General features: G+C 44.7%; 1 protein-coding gene across 21 annotated transcripts in view; it reads left to right on the top strand.

Annotated features, from left to right (window-relative positions):
- fars2 (phenylalanyl-tRNA synthetase 2, mitochondrial) overlaps window positions 1-16,271 on the top strand; it is a 480,761-nt gene that overhangs the window by 288,675 nt on the left and 175,815 nt on the right. For all 21 annotated transcript variants that reach the window (XM_068054478.1, XM_068054480.1, XM_068054481.1 and 18 more), the window contains one exon: window positions 1,560-1,720. In XM_068054478.1, the coding sequence (XP_067910579.1) occupies window positions 1,560-1,720 (161 nt within the window). The remainder of the gene's footprint in view (window positions 1-1,559; window positions 1,721-16,271) is intronic.

Genomic DNA, 16,271 nt, shown 5'->3' with positions numbered 1-16,271 from the left:
CGCCGCTGACTCAGTAGTGTGTATAAGCTGGGGATGTTGGCCGCTTCAAGGACTTCTGTGTTGGAGATATAGTCCTGCCACCTGATGCCAAGTATTCTCCGAAGGCAGCGAAGATGGAATGAATTGAGACGTCGCTCTTGGCTGGCATACGTTGTCCAGGCCTCGCTGCCGTAGAGCAAAGTACTGAGGACACAGGCCTGATACACTCGGACTTTTGTGTTCCGTGTCAGTGCGCCATTTTCCCACACTCTCTTGGCCAGTCTGAACATAGCAGTGGAAGCCTTACCCATGCGCTTGTTGATTTCTGCATCTAGAGACAGGTTACTGGTGATAGTTGAGCCTAGGTAGGTGAACTCTTGAACCACTTCCAGAGCGTGGTCTCCAATATTGATGGATGGAGCATTTCTGACATCCTGCCCCATGATGTTCGTTTTCTTGAGGCTGATGGTTAGGCCAAATTCATTACAGGCAGACGCAAACCTGTCGATGAGACTCTGCAGGCATTCTTCAGTGTGAGATGTTAAAGCAGCATCGTCAGCAAAGAGGAGTTCTCTGATGAGGACTTTCCGTACTTTGGACTTCGCTCTTAGACGGGCAAGGTTGAACAACCTGCCCCCTGATCTTGTGTGGAGGAAAATTCCTTCTTCAGAGGATTTGAACGCATGTGAAAGCAGCAGGGAGAAGAAAATCCCAAAAAGTGTGGGTGCGAGAACACAGCCCTGTTTCACACCACTCAGGATAGGAAAGGGCTCTGATGAGGAGCCACCATGTTGAATTGTGCCTTTCATATTGTCATGGAATGAGGTGATGATACTTAGTAGCTTTGGTGGACATCCGATCTTTTCTAGTAGTCTGAAGAGACCACGTCTGCTGACGAGGTCAAAGGCTTTGGTGAGATCAATGAAAGCAATGTAGAGGGGCATCTGTTGTTCACGGCATTTCTCCTGTATCTGACGAAGGGAGAACAGCATGTCAATAGTCGATCTCTCTGCACGAAAGCCACACTGTGCCTCAGGGTAGACGCGCTCGGCCAGCTTCTGGACAGTAATTAATGTTAATTACTAATACTATTGCAAACCATTTCATGTAGAGACCATTATAAAAAAAATTGGAATAAAATACAGCTGTACTCAATGAAAACTTTTCTCAAGATGTTTTTTCCTCTTCAAAAAAAGTTTAAAACACACTGACTAAACCTAACTTTAAATCAATCACAAAATATGTCAATTTGTGCCAAGTAGAAGGTACTGTAAACCCTGTTGGGTTAAACTAAACACAGTAACAAATCAAAGTAAATGGTGTCAAACCAGATGATAGAGCCACATTATTATATCTGTAATAAATAATTAAAGCCTCTTGTCAAACATGTTTATGTTGCTGTGTGTAATGAAGACTGGTACAGATTATACTTGCTTCTGCCTTTTTCCTACTCGTGTTTTAGATCCATCAGCTGGTAAGTTAATGGCAAGATTGTACATCTTGCTTTTTAAGTAGTCTGATAGGTGACTGGATGTTTTGTTCTTAATATTCACAAGGCCTTTGTTTTTTTCTGATTGCAGCTGGTGCTCAAGACAGGATTGGACATGCTTTTGGCCTGGGGCTAGAACGGCTAGCTATGATTTTGTATGGAATACCAGACATCCGTTTGTTCTGGAGCGAAGATGAACGATTCTCCAAACAATTCCAGGTTACTCATATTGACCAGAAAGTCACGTTTCAGGTTAAAAAAAACTCTCTTAATTTATATTTTTCTTTGTACAGTATTAGGTTAAATTGTGTGCATCAACAATTCATAACACAAGTGTTGTGCCATAAGTTACCCATGGTCACATTTATTTTCTTCAATTATGATTTTTTAGCCAATCCTAGGCACGTTTTTAACTTTAGCAATTTTAAACATTTGTTCCCAGGATGTGGGTGACACTGGCAAGGCCACATTCATTGCCCTTCCTTAGCTGCCTGGAGATAGTGTTGGTGGAGCCACTGCAGTCCTTGGACTCATGCTGTTTCCACAATGGTGTTAGGTGGGGTGTTCCAAAGTATTAACCCAGTGACAATAAAACTATCACAGTGAAAGGCAACTTGCGGATCACTGCTAAAATTGCTTTTTTACTGGCACTTAGACCAAGGACATATGAGAGCAAACTGCAGGTTAACTCAGTGGGGAGTAATTTTGACTGTGAGATATTGTAAAATCAGTGATAGCGAGTCAGCAGTCCATTGTACACCTCTTTAGATTTTTATTTCCAATTTTGATTTTGAAGTTGATAGAGGTTCAAAATCATGAGGGGGCTGGACAGAGTAGATAAGGAGGATCTGTTCCCATTGACGGAAGGATCCAGAACCAGAGGATGCCGATTTAAGGCAATTGCAGAAGAAGCAATGGCAACATGAGGAAATTATTTTTTATGCAGTGAGTAGTTAAGATCCGGAATGCACTGCCTGAGTGTGTGGTGGAGATGGATTCAGCCGAGGCCTTCAAAGTGAATTTGATAGTTATCTGAAGAGAAAATATTTGCAGGGCTACACGGAAAAGGCAGGGCATTAGGACTAGGTGAGTTGCTCTTGCAGAGAGCTGGTACAGAAATGATGGGTTAAATGGCCTCCTTCTGTGTGGTAACCATTCTATGATTCTATGGGCTGAATTTAGTTCTCGCCCAGGCATCAGGGTCCGTGGTGGGGGAGGCCTGAAGATTGCTCCGGAGGAGGCCTGCATCCAACCCCGACGTCATGAGGGCCTGGCCCGATCTTCACGGAGGCAGAGAAGCCTTATGCCAGTCCCCCTGCCATCTAGCCTCAGGCCTGGCATTTACATATTTAAATAAATTTGCATACCTGAGTTAATTGCATGCCCGCCGCTGCCTCCAGTCCCGTTGCAATCTTCATGCCGCTGGCTGGCACTCCCACGCCTTCCGATCCCCGTCCGCGGAATCAAGGCGTCACACTGGTTGGGAGGGGGCGGAGCAGCGATAAAGTCTTCTCTTTGGTGGAAGGGATGTTGGGAAGGGGTAAAGTTTATAGTTTATGCACTTTGAGGGGGAAGAAAGATCATTTGAAAAAGGAAATTGTTTTGGGCTGGAGAGGGAGACCATTCAATTTTATCATCATTGGTGGTGGGTGGGGGGCGCGGTTGGTGGTGCATGGGAGAAGGCCAAAAGTACCATGTCTAACTGTTTTTATTATTGCCTTCCAAAATCTTAAAATCTCCCCGAAGGGCTCAAAAGCCTTTAAAAATGGCGTCCGCGCCTGCACACAGGCAGCTGAAGCCATTGCCAGTGACGGATGGGCCGCCCCCACCACGTGATCGGGGGGGGTTGGTGGTGGGGGTGGACCGCCCCATCCATTCAACCCTCGTTGCGGCGGCTCACCAACACGCGGCCGGCGGGGGCCGGGCACCGCTTCCTTCACCCGCCAGAAGATGATTCTGGCCTATGATTCTATAAAGTGGCTGCCAATTTGCTATCACCTGTTTTATATTATTGTACATATTTCTCCCTTTCATTTTTCTTGGTGACCCCATGCTAATGTGCCAGTCTCAGCCAAGCAGGCAAGCAAGCAATGTGGTCTTAGGCTGTATCCATTAGGTGTATAAACAGTTGCTGGAGGGCCCGATAATAGGTTGCAGCAATTCTGCCTCTGAATTTCTCTCCCTCAATGGGACAGAATTTGACCTTCACACAGTACCATCTCATACTTACATGGTTGAGAACTCAGCTCAGGGAGTTGGTAAACCTGAATGCTGCCACTCCATGGTGAAGCAAATTGAGGCTCCAACATGCCAGACCATTTTAGCCTGCTCTTCACTTTTATTTTCAAGTTCACAAGATTGCATATTTTTTTCTCTCAACTCAATTACCATTTTGGAAATCATGGACAATAGACCTGGGGAGGCATAGAGCTTTGCATTTCCCCAATTCAGGGGGCTGCGATTAGTTTATATGATGTTGCCAGCTTCCATTCTGCTCAATATCTTACCAATGTAAAACAGGTGGATACAGTAGCATAGAATAGCTTCAAATATTGTATCATTCTGTTTCATTAAGTGTATAGAATAACAAACCATAACTCATGGACCACTGTTTACTTGAGCTAGGCTAGTTTTATTTTTTAAAAGCTAGTTCACCTCTCCCATCAATTTCAAAATCTTCTACATAATTAGAGTTCTGAATCCTGATGATACAAGTAAATAATTGAAGTCGTCCTTGTGTAACTTTACAATAACTTTAAAAACGTGCATCCGGACTCCACAGACTCTGAGTCTGCGCAGTGAGCGTCTCTATGACTTCATCGCGCTCATCCTGCAGCTTCCTTCCATTTCATCCATCCAAAAATGGTAAGTACAGTGAGTGCACTATGGTTAGGCCAGGTCAGGCATGGGAAAGAATGGAAAGACTCTGGCCGTGTCGGGTTCAGGTCCGATGTGCTTCTGTCGGGTCTTTTGTTTCCAGACCCGACCAGTCCGTTAGCCTGGGCTGGAGTATTTCAGCGATGAAGAGAGACTGGATAGGCGAGGGTTGATTTCCTTAGAGCAGAGACGGCTGAAGGGGGACCTGATTGAGGTATACAAAATTATGAGGGGCATAGATAGGGTGGATAGGAGGAAACTTTTTCCCTTAGCGGAGGTGTCAATAACAGGGGGCATAGATTTAAGGTAAGGGGCAGGAGGTTTAGAGGGGGTTTGAGAAAAAAATTTTGGTTGGAATCTGGAACACTACCTGAAGGGTTGGTAGAGGCAGGAAACCTCACAACATTTGAGAAGTATTTAGATGAGCATTCGAAATGCCATAGCATACAAGGCTACAGGCCAAGTGCTGGAAAATGGGATTAGAATAGATAGGTGCTTGATGGCCGGCATGGACACAATGGGCCGAAGGGCCTATTTCTGTGCTGTAAAACTCTGACTCTAATACCCATGTGTGCACACATGATTAAATAGTGGGAAGCTAAGTATATGAACATCAAAGCATTGGAAAAATTCTGTCTCATAAATTTAGTGTAATCAGTTTAGTGTAGTCTGCCTAGCATTGAGAGTTGCTGTTAACTAAGAATCTGGTGTGTCTGTTCTACAATACAGAAACAATTTTCAGAACATTGCATGCCCAGCGAGGAGCCTGGCCTGCTGAATTTGCACATTTTGGAAATTTGGGTGTGCATGGCTCATGATTTTTGAACCATTTAAATTAATTGTTGGTAAATCTGGGCACTGATTACCATTGTGTACCTCCAGCAAATGAATCATTGCCATTTCAGTCCTTGATATTTATTACATCTTCTATTGGTGGTTCCAAATTCTTCGGATCGTTTTATAATGCAATAATAGTTATAAACTTTAATCTGTTGAGAACAAGGAGAATTAAAGGAGGAATTGTTTTGTACTCCTACAAACGATCAAAAAAATTCTTGGCAAAGTATGACTAGGACTACAGCCGTCTATGTCCTTTGTGAATTGCCATACGTGAAAGTTGAGCAGGAAATTGGATTTGATTGCCTCACCAAAAATGCATCAAACAGGTGGTTTCTTGAAAGCAACTGAATGACTGCTGAGAAGCAATATAGTCAGAAAGATTAATTATATATATTACAGCTGTGGGTTTTTCTTGCGCATGAATGGTTGCCACTGACCTTTGATCCTCGCAACAAATGAGTTTGTCAACTTCAAATTAAGTGAAAACAGTTGTTGATAAAATCCCGTGTTATTGTTAAAAGCTGATTTGAGAATGATTAACTTTGAAGTTTCAGCTACATTAGACAGCCCATTTATTGCATTTAAATGAAGCTTCATCCTGTCAGTACTTTCCATATTAGCTGGATTGGGGAGGGCTGGTCTACTGATTAAATGATGGCATAAAATGCTTTACTTGGAGATGGTTTCTCTGCATAGCAACATTGGAATCTGTGTGACAGGGAGCGTGCAATTCAGGAACTCAATATGAAAAGTGGAAGTAATTTAAATTATTGAAAATGTTCCATCTGAAAAGTATGTTAATGTAACCAAGGTTAGAAGTTTTAATGTTCTCTGCCTATCTGCCATTAGAAGCAAGAACTTGATAAATATCAATTTCTCTCCGCAAATCATCGTTGAGTGGTGCAGTACCGCATTTTCCTGAAATTTAGTTCTAATACTGAAATTTGATGACATTTGTGCCATCTGAGACATAAGGTACCAGCATTCACTAATATCCAAGATCAAATTTAGCTTCATTATAGGTACCCAGCTGAGCTAACTACTCATTAAGTGACCCACTGAAAATGTTTTTAGTACAATACATAAGTGCCCATTTTGTCTTTCTGTTGTCTTCTTACTTTTGACCTTAGTGTTGAGATCGAACAGCGTATTTGGTGTAACAATAATGGGGATGAAAATGACTAACTGAACAAGCTTTAAGGATTGAGATTTAGTGGCTCAACAAGCATTTTGGTAGTCTGATATGACAAGTCTATTGCGAATTTTCAATCATGTTTATTATTTTAGCCTTTAAAACTGGACAGGTTACCATCATTGAAGCTCGCTGTGAAAGCTTAGCATAGGTACGAGTTAATTGGTACTTTTTCATTGTAAGCTGTTTTACTAAATTGCTCTATTTGATGCCTTTTTCACATCAGCTGAATGTGAGTGGCTTCAAGAGCAAGGAAAAATGATGAGAGAAACTTGTGGGCTTCTCTAGTCTTTTTGCAGAATTCGCTCTCGTAATAGATGTCATTGATCACATATAGTTCACTTTCTTCTAGATAGATTCTGCTGTGAAGCAGTAAGCACTAGAAAATATGAAGACAAAAGAAGACCATGGGCTGAATTTTACGTCGCCCCAGCAGGTTGGATGGTGGCGTGGGGGCGGCGTGAAATTGAATGGGAGGCTCCGGGAGCACTACCTGCCCCACTCCCGCCTCCGGTCAATTTTACGGTGGGGGGATGGGGGAAACGGCTCGCCCGCCTGAGGCCAATCAAGGCTCTTAAGTGGCCACTTAAGGGCCCTCGCCCGCCTCCACGGGTATTTTATCCGTGGCAAGCAGGCATGCTGGGGACGTGAAAGGCCGTCCAGCAATAGCTGCCAACCTTTCCGGACCCCGGGGGGGATCCATGGCAGTCGGACACAGCCTACCAACCCACCCCTGGGACCTAGGATGCCCCCCTCCCCCCAAATGACCACTCCAGCCTCACCAGGGAAGGACCAATCCCTCTGGTGAAGCAAGCCCAACTTGCCTCGTCTCTAGGCTCCATGGTGTCACCTGGGTTGCAGTCCCAGCAGTGGCCACTGCTCCCGGTGGCACTGCTGGGACAAATAGCTGCCGGCCCGCTGATGGGCTGGCAGGTCACTGAGGCGTGACCTCCTCCCTCAAGTGGGTGGAAGTCCCGCCTCGCGACAATTAGAGCTTGGGGACACGTAAAATATGGGACGGATCCCCGGGCTAGGCGGAAGCGGTTTTGCCACCGACCTTTACGTCGGTGGTGAATTCCTGTCAGCCTAAGGTAAAATCCAGCCACATAGCTTTTTTAAGAGCATCCTACTGCTGATGCTCAACACAAGAAATGCAACCATTCAATGGAGACCTGCTTTCAAATCTGGATTCAGGTTGCAGAATCGCTGAGTTTTGTGGAAGCACTCCACTTACACAGGGTGCATTCCATCAGACATGTTCGTGTGGAAACTTTGCATTTCTTTTTTCAAATTTTAAATTTAACATCCATGTGGAACAGTTTTTCTTTCTAAAGAAAAAAGAAAAAAAGACTTGCACTTATATAGTGCTGTTCGCAACCACCAGACGTCCCAAAGTGCTTTGCATCCAATGAAGTACTTTTGAAGTGCAGTCATTGTTGAAAAACATCAGCCAGTTTGCATACAGCAAACTCCCATAAACAGCAACGTGATAATAACCAGATATTTTTTTTTCTTATGTTTGTTGAGGAATAAATATTCGGCAGAACACAGGGGGTAACTCCACTTCTCTTCAAAATAGTGCTATGTTTTCTTCTACACCCACCTGAGGGGGCAGACGGGGGCTCAGTTTAACATCCAAATGATGGCATCCCTAACAGTGCAGCACTCCTTCAGCACTACACTGGAGTATCAGGCTTGATCTTTGTGCTCAAGACCTGGATTGGAACTTGAATCCACAACCTTCTGACTTAGAGGTGCATGTGCTACCAACTGAGCCACACCTGAGGTTATATCCAGGCTGATACTGGGGCCAAACCCCTTCCCAATCACTCATAATGTTAGACTACACCCATACACCACTACCTGAGTGCTTGTCGAGACAGTATGCAAGAATTGCAGGAGAGTTAAACTGGCAATAGGTGGTTAATGGTTAGTGGCTGAGGCAGCGGTGGCGGTGCGGGTGGGGTGGGTGGAGGGCCTTAATAGGTGTGCATGCTTGAAAAGGGATTACGTACTTGGGATGACACATTACGTGATTTTTCCAAATAATGGAAAAACAGATCATGTAGGTTTTTGATACAATTTATTGAAATCATTTCTGAAAAAGGTGTCTGTGACTCTTCAGAAATATAGATAGACAATTTAAAAGGCAGGACTGATTTAAATCCATCCCTTTCGAATTCACAGGCAGTCTCAATCAGAGCTTTATGCAGTCATTAAGGAGAATAGTATAGATGCATTTAAGGAGAAGCTGGATAAACCCAATGAGGGAAAAAGGAATTGAAGGTTATGCTAATAGGGTTAAGTGAAAGGGGTGGTAGGAGGCTTGTGTGGAACATAAACACAGGCATGGATCAGTTGGGCTGAATAGCCTGTTTCTGTTCTGTACATTCTCTGTAATCAAACTTCCCATTCTTCCTCTTACATTCCTAAAGCAATGTAAACCAAAATAAAAAAAAGTCAGGTGAAACGAAGATTTAAGTATATTTTGCATGATTACCTTACCACCTTCATTTTAAGGTGGCATGTGTATGCATCAATTGCTACATTTGCGCTTTCTAAAATAATTTCCAGAATCTTTTTTTTAACTAGCTGCTTGGCTTTGAGAAAGTAAACAAAGCTTTTTGTTCATTGCTTTCAGTCTTTCCAAGTTCTAAAGATTTACTTTTTTTTCTGAACTTTTTAGATGGGACTCTAAAATCAGGTATGACATCATCAAATACTGAGTACATCTTCCCCTGTTCTCCTTAAATCCAACCTCAGATAAGTATCCCCTACTGCACCAAAGTGAACTTTTCCATTTCTCACACCAGTTATCAGAGCAACTTTACTGAGTGTGATGGACAATGTGTGCCAAAATATGGGCTGTTTTGTGCTGTGGACCTATAACCACACAGAACTGGGTAAAATCTGCCCAAAGTCGACTTATTTCAGGTTTTTACACCCACCATAGAGAGGGAACTTTCATCCCACTCTTCTGTGCTAGATTCAGTGCTTATCCCACTGTGCTACTATTTCCTGTTCTTCATTAGGTGATAACAACAGGGTGGAGTAAGACAGAACCACAGCAAGGTCAGTTATTTCAGCAAATCAATCCTGGTATTTCCTACAACCACAGATGAATCTGGTACTGATATCTGAATGGGTACCTGGTTCAGCAAGCAATGTTTAACTATATATGTTAAACTTCTCCATACAAGGAACAGCATCACAGCATCCTGAGGGATAGTTCCAGTGGTAGAAGTAATGGTGTTTTTATTGTTGGCCTTCTGTGGAGAATTTTCAAATTGATACTGAATCTTGAGGTACAGCAGCCGCTTCTCTATGCTTGGCAGAAACCTGGAGTTCTGACTTAAGCGCCTGTTACTGTGATGATGCTGTTGCAGCATGATCATACACAGCCTGGTCACATGTCTCTATTTTCTGCACCAACCCCACACCTCCCCCCCTCCCCACACACCTGTAATGCAAATGCTAAATCTGATATATCCAAATATATTTTTGTTCTTACTTTATTATTCTCAGCTTACATTTTTTTCTGTCTGTTTTTTATTTCTTGATCTTTTTTCTCTATTTCAAATTTTGTTTTTGTCAAATTTTGTCACTGTCGTTCTTCTGAGAATGAGACATTTCATTCAATGTTTCAACAATATTTTGCGCATATAATTTGTTTTAGACCTAATTCTGTGTGTAATGGGGAAGGGATGCTAACTAAATTTTTGTTATTCTCATTTGCATAATGAATTCAGGATTGAACTCGTTTCTTTCTCCATTCAGTCCAGTGAAGCTTCTCATGATACCCTGAAAACAGCTCATTTTAATAATTTGTCTCAGAGCCAGTCTAAATATCTTTTGCTACTGACTCTGTAATATATTTTAAATTGGCAATGTGAAGATGGAATTCCTGTTAGCAGTTGCTAGCAATAAGGCCATATGACTTAACTGATGATTTTTGTTGGCCTGTTTATTTAGATGTAAAGAAAATCAGAAAGAGAGATATTTGAAGTCGCCTGGTGGCAGATTTACAAAGCATTGGTCATAGTCGATTTGGAACGCTCTGAGCAGTTCTGCTCAACTTTTCAGAGAAAGTATATCAGTGCACTTGAAGCTATACTTGTTCTGAGCAATGGGATGTTAAATTATATGGGATGGTTAGGCACCTTGAGCTCTTTTTTTTTCTGAAAAAGAGACTTTTAAGGTGGTCTAACTGAAGTCTTTAAGATTATGATGGGAAAGAACAAAATTAAACCAGGCAAATTTGTTCACAATGGTGATGAGCTGAATTACCAGGATTATACAGGTACAAAATTAGTACCTTAGGCATATGAGGAAGGTCAGGCCGAAATTTCCGCGCAGGAGGTAATATATTTGTGGAATAAGTTACCAGGGAAAGCTATTAAAACGGAGAATAAAGATGTACACAAGAGACAACTGAACATATTTTTGAAGAGGAGAGGAATTGAAGATTATGGTGAGAAGGTAGGCAATTGGGGCTGATTTCTGTACCTGTTCCTAAAAGTTTGTGGTCTGCAAATTGGATAGCACCTGAATCAGGGAGCAATTACAATTCTGTGGACATCAGACACTCCCAAAGAAGTCAGCAGCGGGAACACAGGAAACTGATTCGCCGGCCTTATTTATTTATTATTGTCGCGTTACAGGTGCCAGTCACTTCCGCAGCGGCAGTTTTCTAGTCCCAACAGGCCCGAAGATCTACTGACTCAAATACCAGGCAAGGTCATAAGGACAGTCCTGAAGGGTTGGTGGGAGACAATCGGGAGAGGGACAAGTAGTGGCTGAATGCAGCTGTGACTGGAGTGTACATTCCTCATTTGCAGTGACATCAGGGAATCTTTCTCCATTTTAGAGGAATCAATGGAGGATGTGGCAGCTTCACTGGAATCTGCAGTGGACCCACATATGAGATGTGACCAGAACCACTAGTATATCCTCCTCCATAAAGCACAAACTATAGGCCTGGTGGCAGAGGGAACAGATTAGGCTCAACCTTCTATACCAGCTTTCAGCCACTTGGAGTCGGTATGCAGCAGGGGTCGGCAACGTGTCTGTGGTAAAAAAAAAATTTGAGGTCCATGACTGGTAATTTCAAGGATGAGAAATTTCCCATTGGCTTTTTCTTTCCGACCAGACTGGCTTTTAAAAAAAATCGCAACTGTTAGTTTCACAGCGACAGGTGCCAAGAGCAGGAACTGTGGTTTCCAAACTTCGGGCAGATTCGGGGTTTTCCAGCAGGCTTTTCCAAAAAAAATTGGAACATGCCGAGAGAGTGGGGGGGACAGAGAGGAGAGAGAGAGAGCAGGGGGACAGAGAGGGAATGGGGGGGGCAGGACAGAGAGAGACGGGGAAGGCAGAGAGAGAGAGGGAAGACACAGAGAGAGAGGGAAGACACAGAGAGAGGGGGAGACAGAGAGAGAGAAAGGGGGGCAAGAGAGAGAGAGACAAATGGACATCTATCCAGAATACGCCACATCGCTACAAGAAGTGTGCAGGCAGATATTGTCCACTTGTGCAAACAAAAAAAAAATGCCCCGTATTTCACTAAATCAGTGTCCAAAATAGTGATGAGAAAGTAAGTCAATAAATTAGTCTTATCATTTAAAACTTCTTCACAGAAATGCACATTTGTTGTTGTTTTGATTAATAGTAAGATAATTTTTTAATGCCTTTATCATTCCAAAATTGTCTCACCGGCCCCTATATAAGACAAGAATTGTAATATGGCCCTTGTAAGCGAACAGGTTGGACTTCTGTGCTCCAAGCCTTTACCTAGTGTTTTAAAATGACCTAGCAGCTAGATTATTTTAAACACCAGTTTAAAGGCTTGTGTTATGTAAACTCATTTTAAAATGGCAAAAGTCACTTCGGGAATGTCTCAATTTCTACGCTCTGGCACGCATTGCTTTCACTTGGGACACAAGCTCAGTGATATGTTGAAAGTTTCTAGATGTTTACTTCTATATAAATGTCGCAATTCCGCTGCTATCCATTTGCAATCAAAGGCCTGAATTTTATGCAGGCGCCACCGACGCCCTTTGAACTCGGCGGCATGCCGCATTCAGCGGCCGCCACCGAGTCCCCGCGATATTACGCATGGAGGCTCATTTGCATTGCTGCAACGTGCCGCACCCCCCCCCCCCCCCGCCCCCATATTACGTGGGGAGAGGTGGGACATCTGGCGCAGTGAAGAACCTTTTGACAGCTGTGCAGCAGGTGCTGGGGCCCTATTTAAAGTGCCCCAGCACCTGCTTCCTGACAGCTGTCAAAGAAATACTTACCTCACTGTTGCAGAGCTGTTGAAGAAAGGGGCTGCTGTCAATCGGTCATCAAAGCAGAAAGTGCTGGAAAAACTCATCAGGTCAGGCAGCATCTGTGGAGAGAGAAGCAGAGCTAACTTTCAGGTTTGTGACCAAGTTCACAGAGCTTCCCCAGCACTTTCTGCTTTGCTGCCACATACTTACCCTGCTGTGTCCCAGCGTCCTGTGAAGTTGCGATTCTCTTCTTCCACTCAAGTGTTACATTGCTTCTGGTAGGTGTGCCGCACCTGGGTGAATAATCTTAATTTCGCACATTCCAGGACGTGGGATCTAAATAAAAGGCAAATACACAACTGAAATAAAACCATAATTGAAGAATATTTACATACTATGGGCTTCTAATCATCTGAGTGTGAAAAGCCATAGACTAAGATGCATTTGGAAGCTGTTATGTGAAAATACAGGTAACCGCAATTAAACAATCTTTGTTTTTTAAAAAAAGGGACGTGTTCATATTCTAGCTGCATTGCTAACTAGAAATATTACACCAATAACTATGATCAACTACTGCAGAAGCAAAGTGTTCGTGAACATAAGTCAATGTGTAATAGTTGAAAAACCATGACAACAGCACAGATTTCCTCACTAGTCATGCATTGGTTGTCAAACAAGTGCAAGGCAAACCTTGTAGCCAGAGCTTAGAGCAGTTACACGGTGAAGTCACCTTTGCATTTAAAGGACCACACCAAAAGCCTGGGATGGCAGAGCTCTAGGGTGGCCCCACAGTGCAGCGAAGCATCCCTGCTCGCTCTCCTCCAGACTGTGTGGGCAAGGCAGGAGGTCCTTTTCACCAGTGACAGTAAGAAGAGGCTCTCCTGCCTGAACAAGGCCGTCTGGCTGGAGATGGCAGAGGAGGTGAGTAGCCATGGGGCCATCTGGCATCAATGGGTCCAATGCCAGAAGGGGATGAACGAGCACTCCCCCAGCCAGCCGGGGCCGGCTAGGCCTCGTGTGCACGGGGTACAAGTGCCAAAGCCATCCGCAGCCAAAAGGGAATCAGATCAGCAGCCTTCCTCCAGTCAGGCTGCTAGCGCAGACGTTGCACCGAGAAAGGGCACTCTCAAGCGTTTGCCAAGAACACACTGAAACAAAGGGATTGCACGGGTGTCACAGCAATGTAAATATGTCTTTCACAAAATGTTCCTCACCAACATGTGTGTCCTTTTCTCTGTGTGAATGATGTGTGCCAGCATGTAACGCCAATGTCATATCCCTTTGCACCATTGGCCCTTCAGGAGAGCCAACGTATGCAATAACAAATAACATCATTGCCATGCTACCATTACTCATGAATATTTCCACGTGTGCAGTGACATAGACATTGGCTGAGTCAGCTGCTGCCTCTAATGGTTTACACAGGGACGCTGCACATGTGGACTGCCGCACAGCAGGTGAACGAGAGTGATGTGTGGCTTGCAGAGCTCATGTCGGTTCCTATGGAGCAGAGAGCCTTTATCTGATAAGCCACTGCCATACATTCTTAGCTCACTGCTAGCCCTGCATGCCGAGCTTGGGTGCCATCTGCCCCCACATGCGCCTTTCCTGTTGTAGGTCCTCAGCATCCTCATAGTCGGTGAAGGAATTCTGTTGACGTCTCTCCTCATCCTGCCAGGCCTGCCCCCTATTGGGTGGGTAGTTGTGCAGAGCACAGCGAGCAGCAAAGAAAGGAGCTGGCCTTTTCAGTCCATAGTACAGGCCATCACCCTATCCATCCAGGCATTGGAAGCACTTTTTCAGCTTGTTGATCGCCTGCTCAATGGTGGCTCTTGTAGCTCAGTGGCTGATGTTGTATCTCTCCTCTGCAGCAGTGATGGGATCTCCCACTGGTGTTGGGAGCCATGTCTGCAAGGGATAGCCTTTGTCTCCAAGAAGCCACCCCTCCATCTTAGCCAGTTCAGTGAACAGCAGTTGCAGCTGGGACTGGCGCAGGGCCCAAGTGTCATGGCAGCTGCCTGAGAAGCGGGCACAGATTTGTATGAAGCATCTCCGGCGATCACATACCAGCTGCAACTAGATTGAGAGGATTCCTTTAATGGTGCTGTCTGTAGGTGGTAGCCTGGCGGGAGGCCTGATGGCCACATGGGTGCAGTCTATGAACATTAAAACCTATGGTTCTCCGGCAATGTTGCTGAAACCGATGGCCCTCTGGGCCTGGCTGTGAGAGTCAATCCTGAAGTGGACATACTCACTGGCCCTCCGGTGCAGGGCATCGGTGACTTCCCTGATGCAGCAGTGCACTGCTGACTGTGTGACCCCACAAAGTCCTCCGATGGGCCCCTGAAAAGCTGCATAGGCGTCAACCTTGAGAACCGCTGCCACTATGAGGATCGCAGGCATAGGATGTCCACTGAAGCCCATGGGCTGCAGCTCATCTTTGAGCAGGGCACAGAGACGCATCACCACCCACCCAACCTGCACAATCGCCTCTGACACTGGTGCTCTGACATCCGATGGCATGTCATGTGGGGCCTGTAGATGCACGGCGACTGTAATGGCGAGCTCTCCTTGGGGGCTGCTGCTCACGACTAGGGGCCTCTACGTGGACTGCACCTGCCTGTTGATTTTGGCTCCGGTGCATACAAGTCCTCAGAAGAAGCGGATCACACAATCTAGAATGAGCCATACCCATTTCCATGTGATAAATAAAGTTGAACCCTTCATTCATTCGAAGACTCCTAACAGGGCAGGGATCAGTGTTGATGGGTACATCAGGTGCTTTCATGGATCAACTATGTGGTGTGGCATGGCACTGCCCATCATAGCCAACACTGAGAGTGGCACAGCTCCATCACACACACAAACAAACACAGAGCGTACACTATTTACAGAGGGAGGGTACACAGTACCTCCCTTCATGCCTGCAGAGCTTTCCCTCCAGTAATCCAAGACACCTCCCTCCTCCCTTCCAGTATGCAGAGTGAGACCCCTGAATATTCCCCCACTCTCTCCTCCACGTATGCAGAGTGAGATCCCTGAATATCAGAACTTACTTTCCCAGCGAAACCTTCCGCCTCTGATGGCTTTTCTGTTCGGGAACGGGACAGCACGTGACATCCACCCGTTCAACGTAAAGTCCGGAAGTGTGCATTGAGAGGCAGTGGGCTGCATAATCTGCAGAGGTAAGTACCGTTTTGAATATAGTAATTGGGTGCCGCCGTCAAGCGGCGGGGAGGGCCGCACCAAGGTCCCCCCGCCGCCCCGCCACCTCGAGGGGCCAGTAAAATTCAGCCCACATTGTTCCAGAACTCGTTATTGAAGGAAAAAAGGCAAGAAAATACAAGGAATCTCAAGAAGTTAGAATTGTGAGTTCCTCATGAATATAAGAGGACGGTGTAACAGGGCTGAGTGATATTGCCAAAACAGGATGTTGCTGACCCATATACAATAGTTAGTAAATACAATGTAATGATAGCTTTAATGGACCTTAATCTTTGATGAACTGTTTATGATTCCCTAACAAAAGCTATTATGCATTTGCAGTTTTAAGAACTGTCAGGGAAGAGATAGTAAAAATTTATTGTTTTAATGGCCATGTTAGAAACCATCATTAACTGGTTTT

This window comes from Heterodontus francisci, chromosome 2, assembly GCF_036365525.1.
Source record: "Heterodontus francisci isolate sHetFra1 chromosome 2, sHetFra1.hap1, whole genome shotgun sequence".
Lineage (NCBI taxonomy): Eukaryota > Metazoa > Chordata > Chondrichthyes > Heterodontiformes > Heterodontidae > Heterodontus > Heterodontus francisci.
The sequence above is the reverse complement of the archived record's forward strand: the minus strand, read 5'-3'. Positions and strand labels throughout refer to the sequence as shown.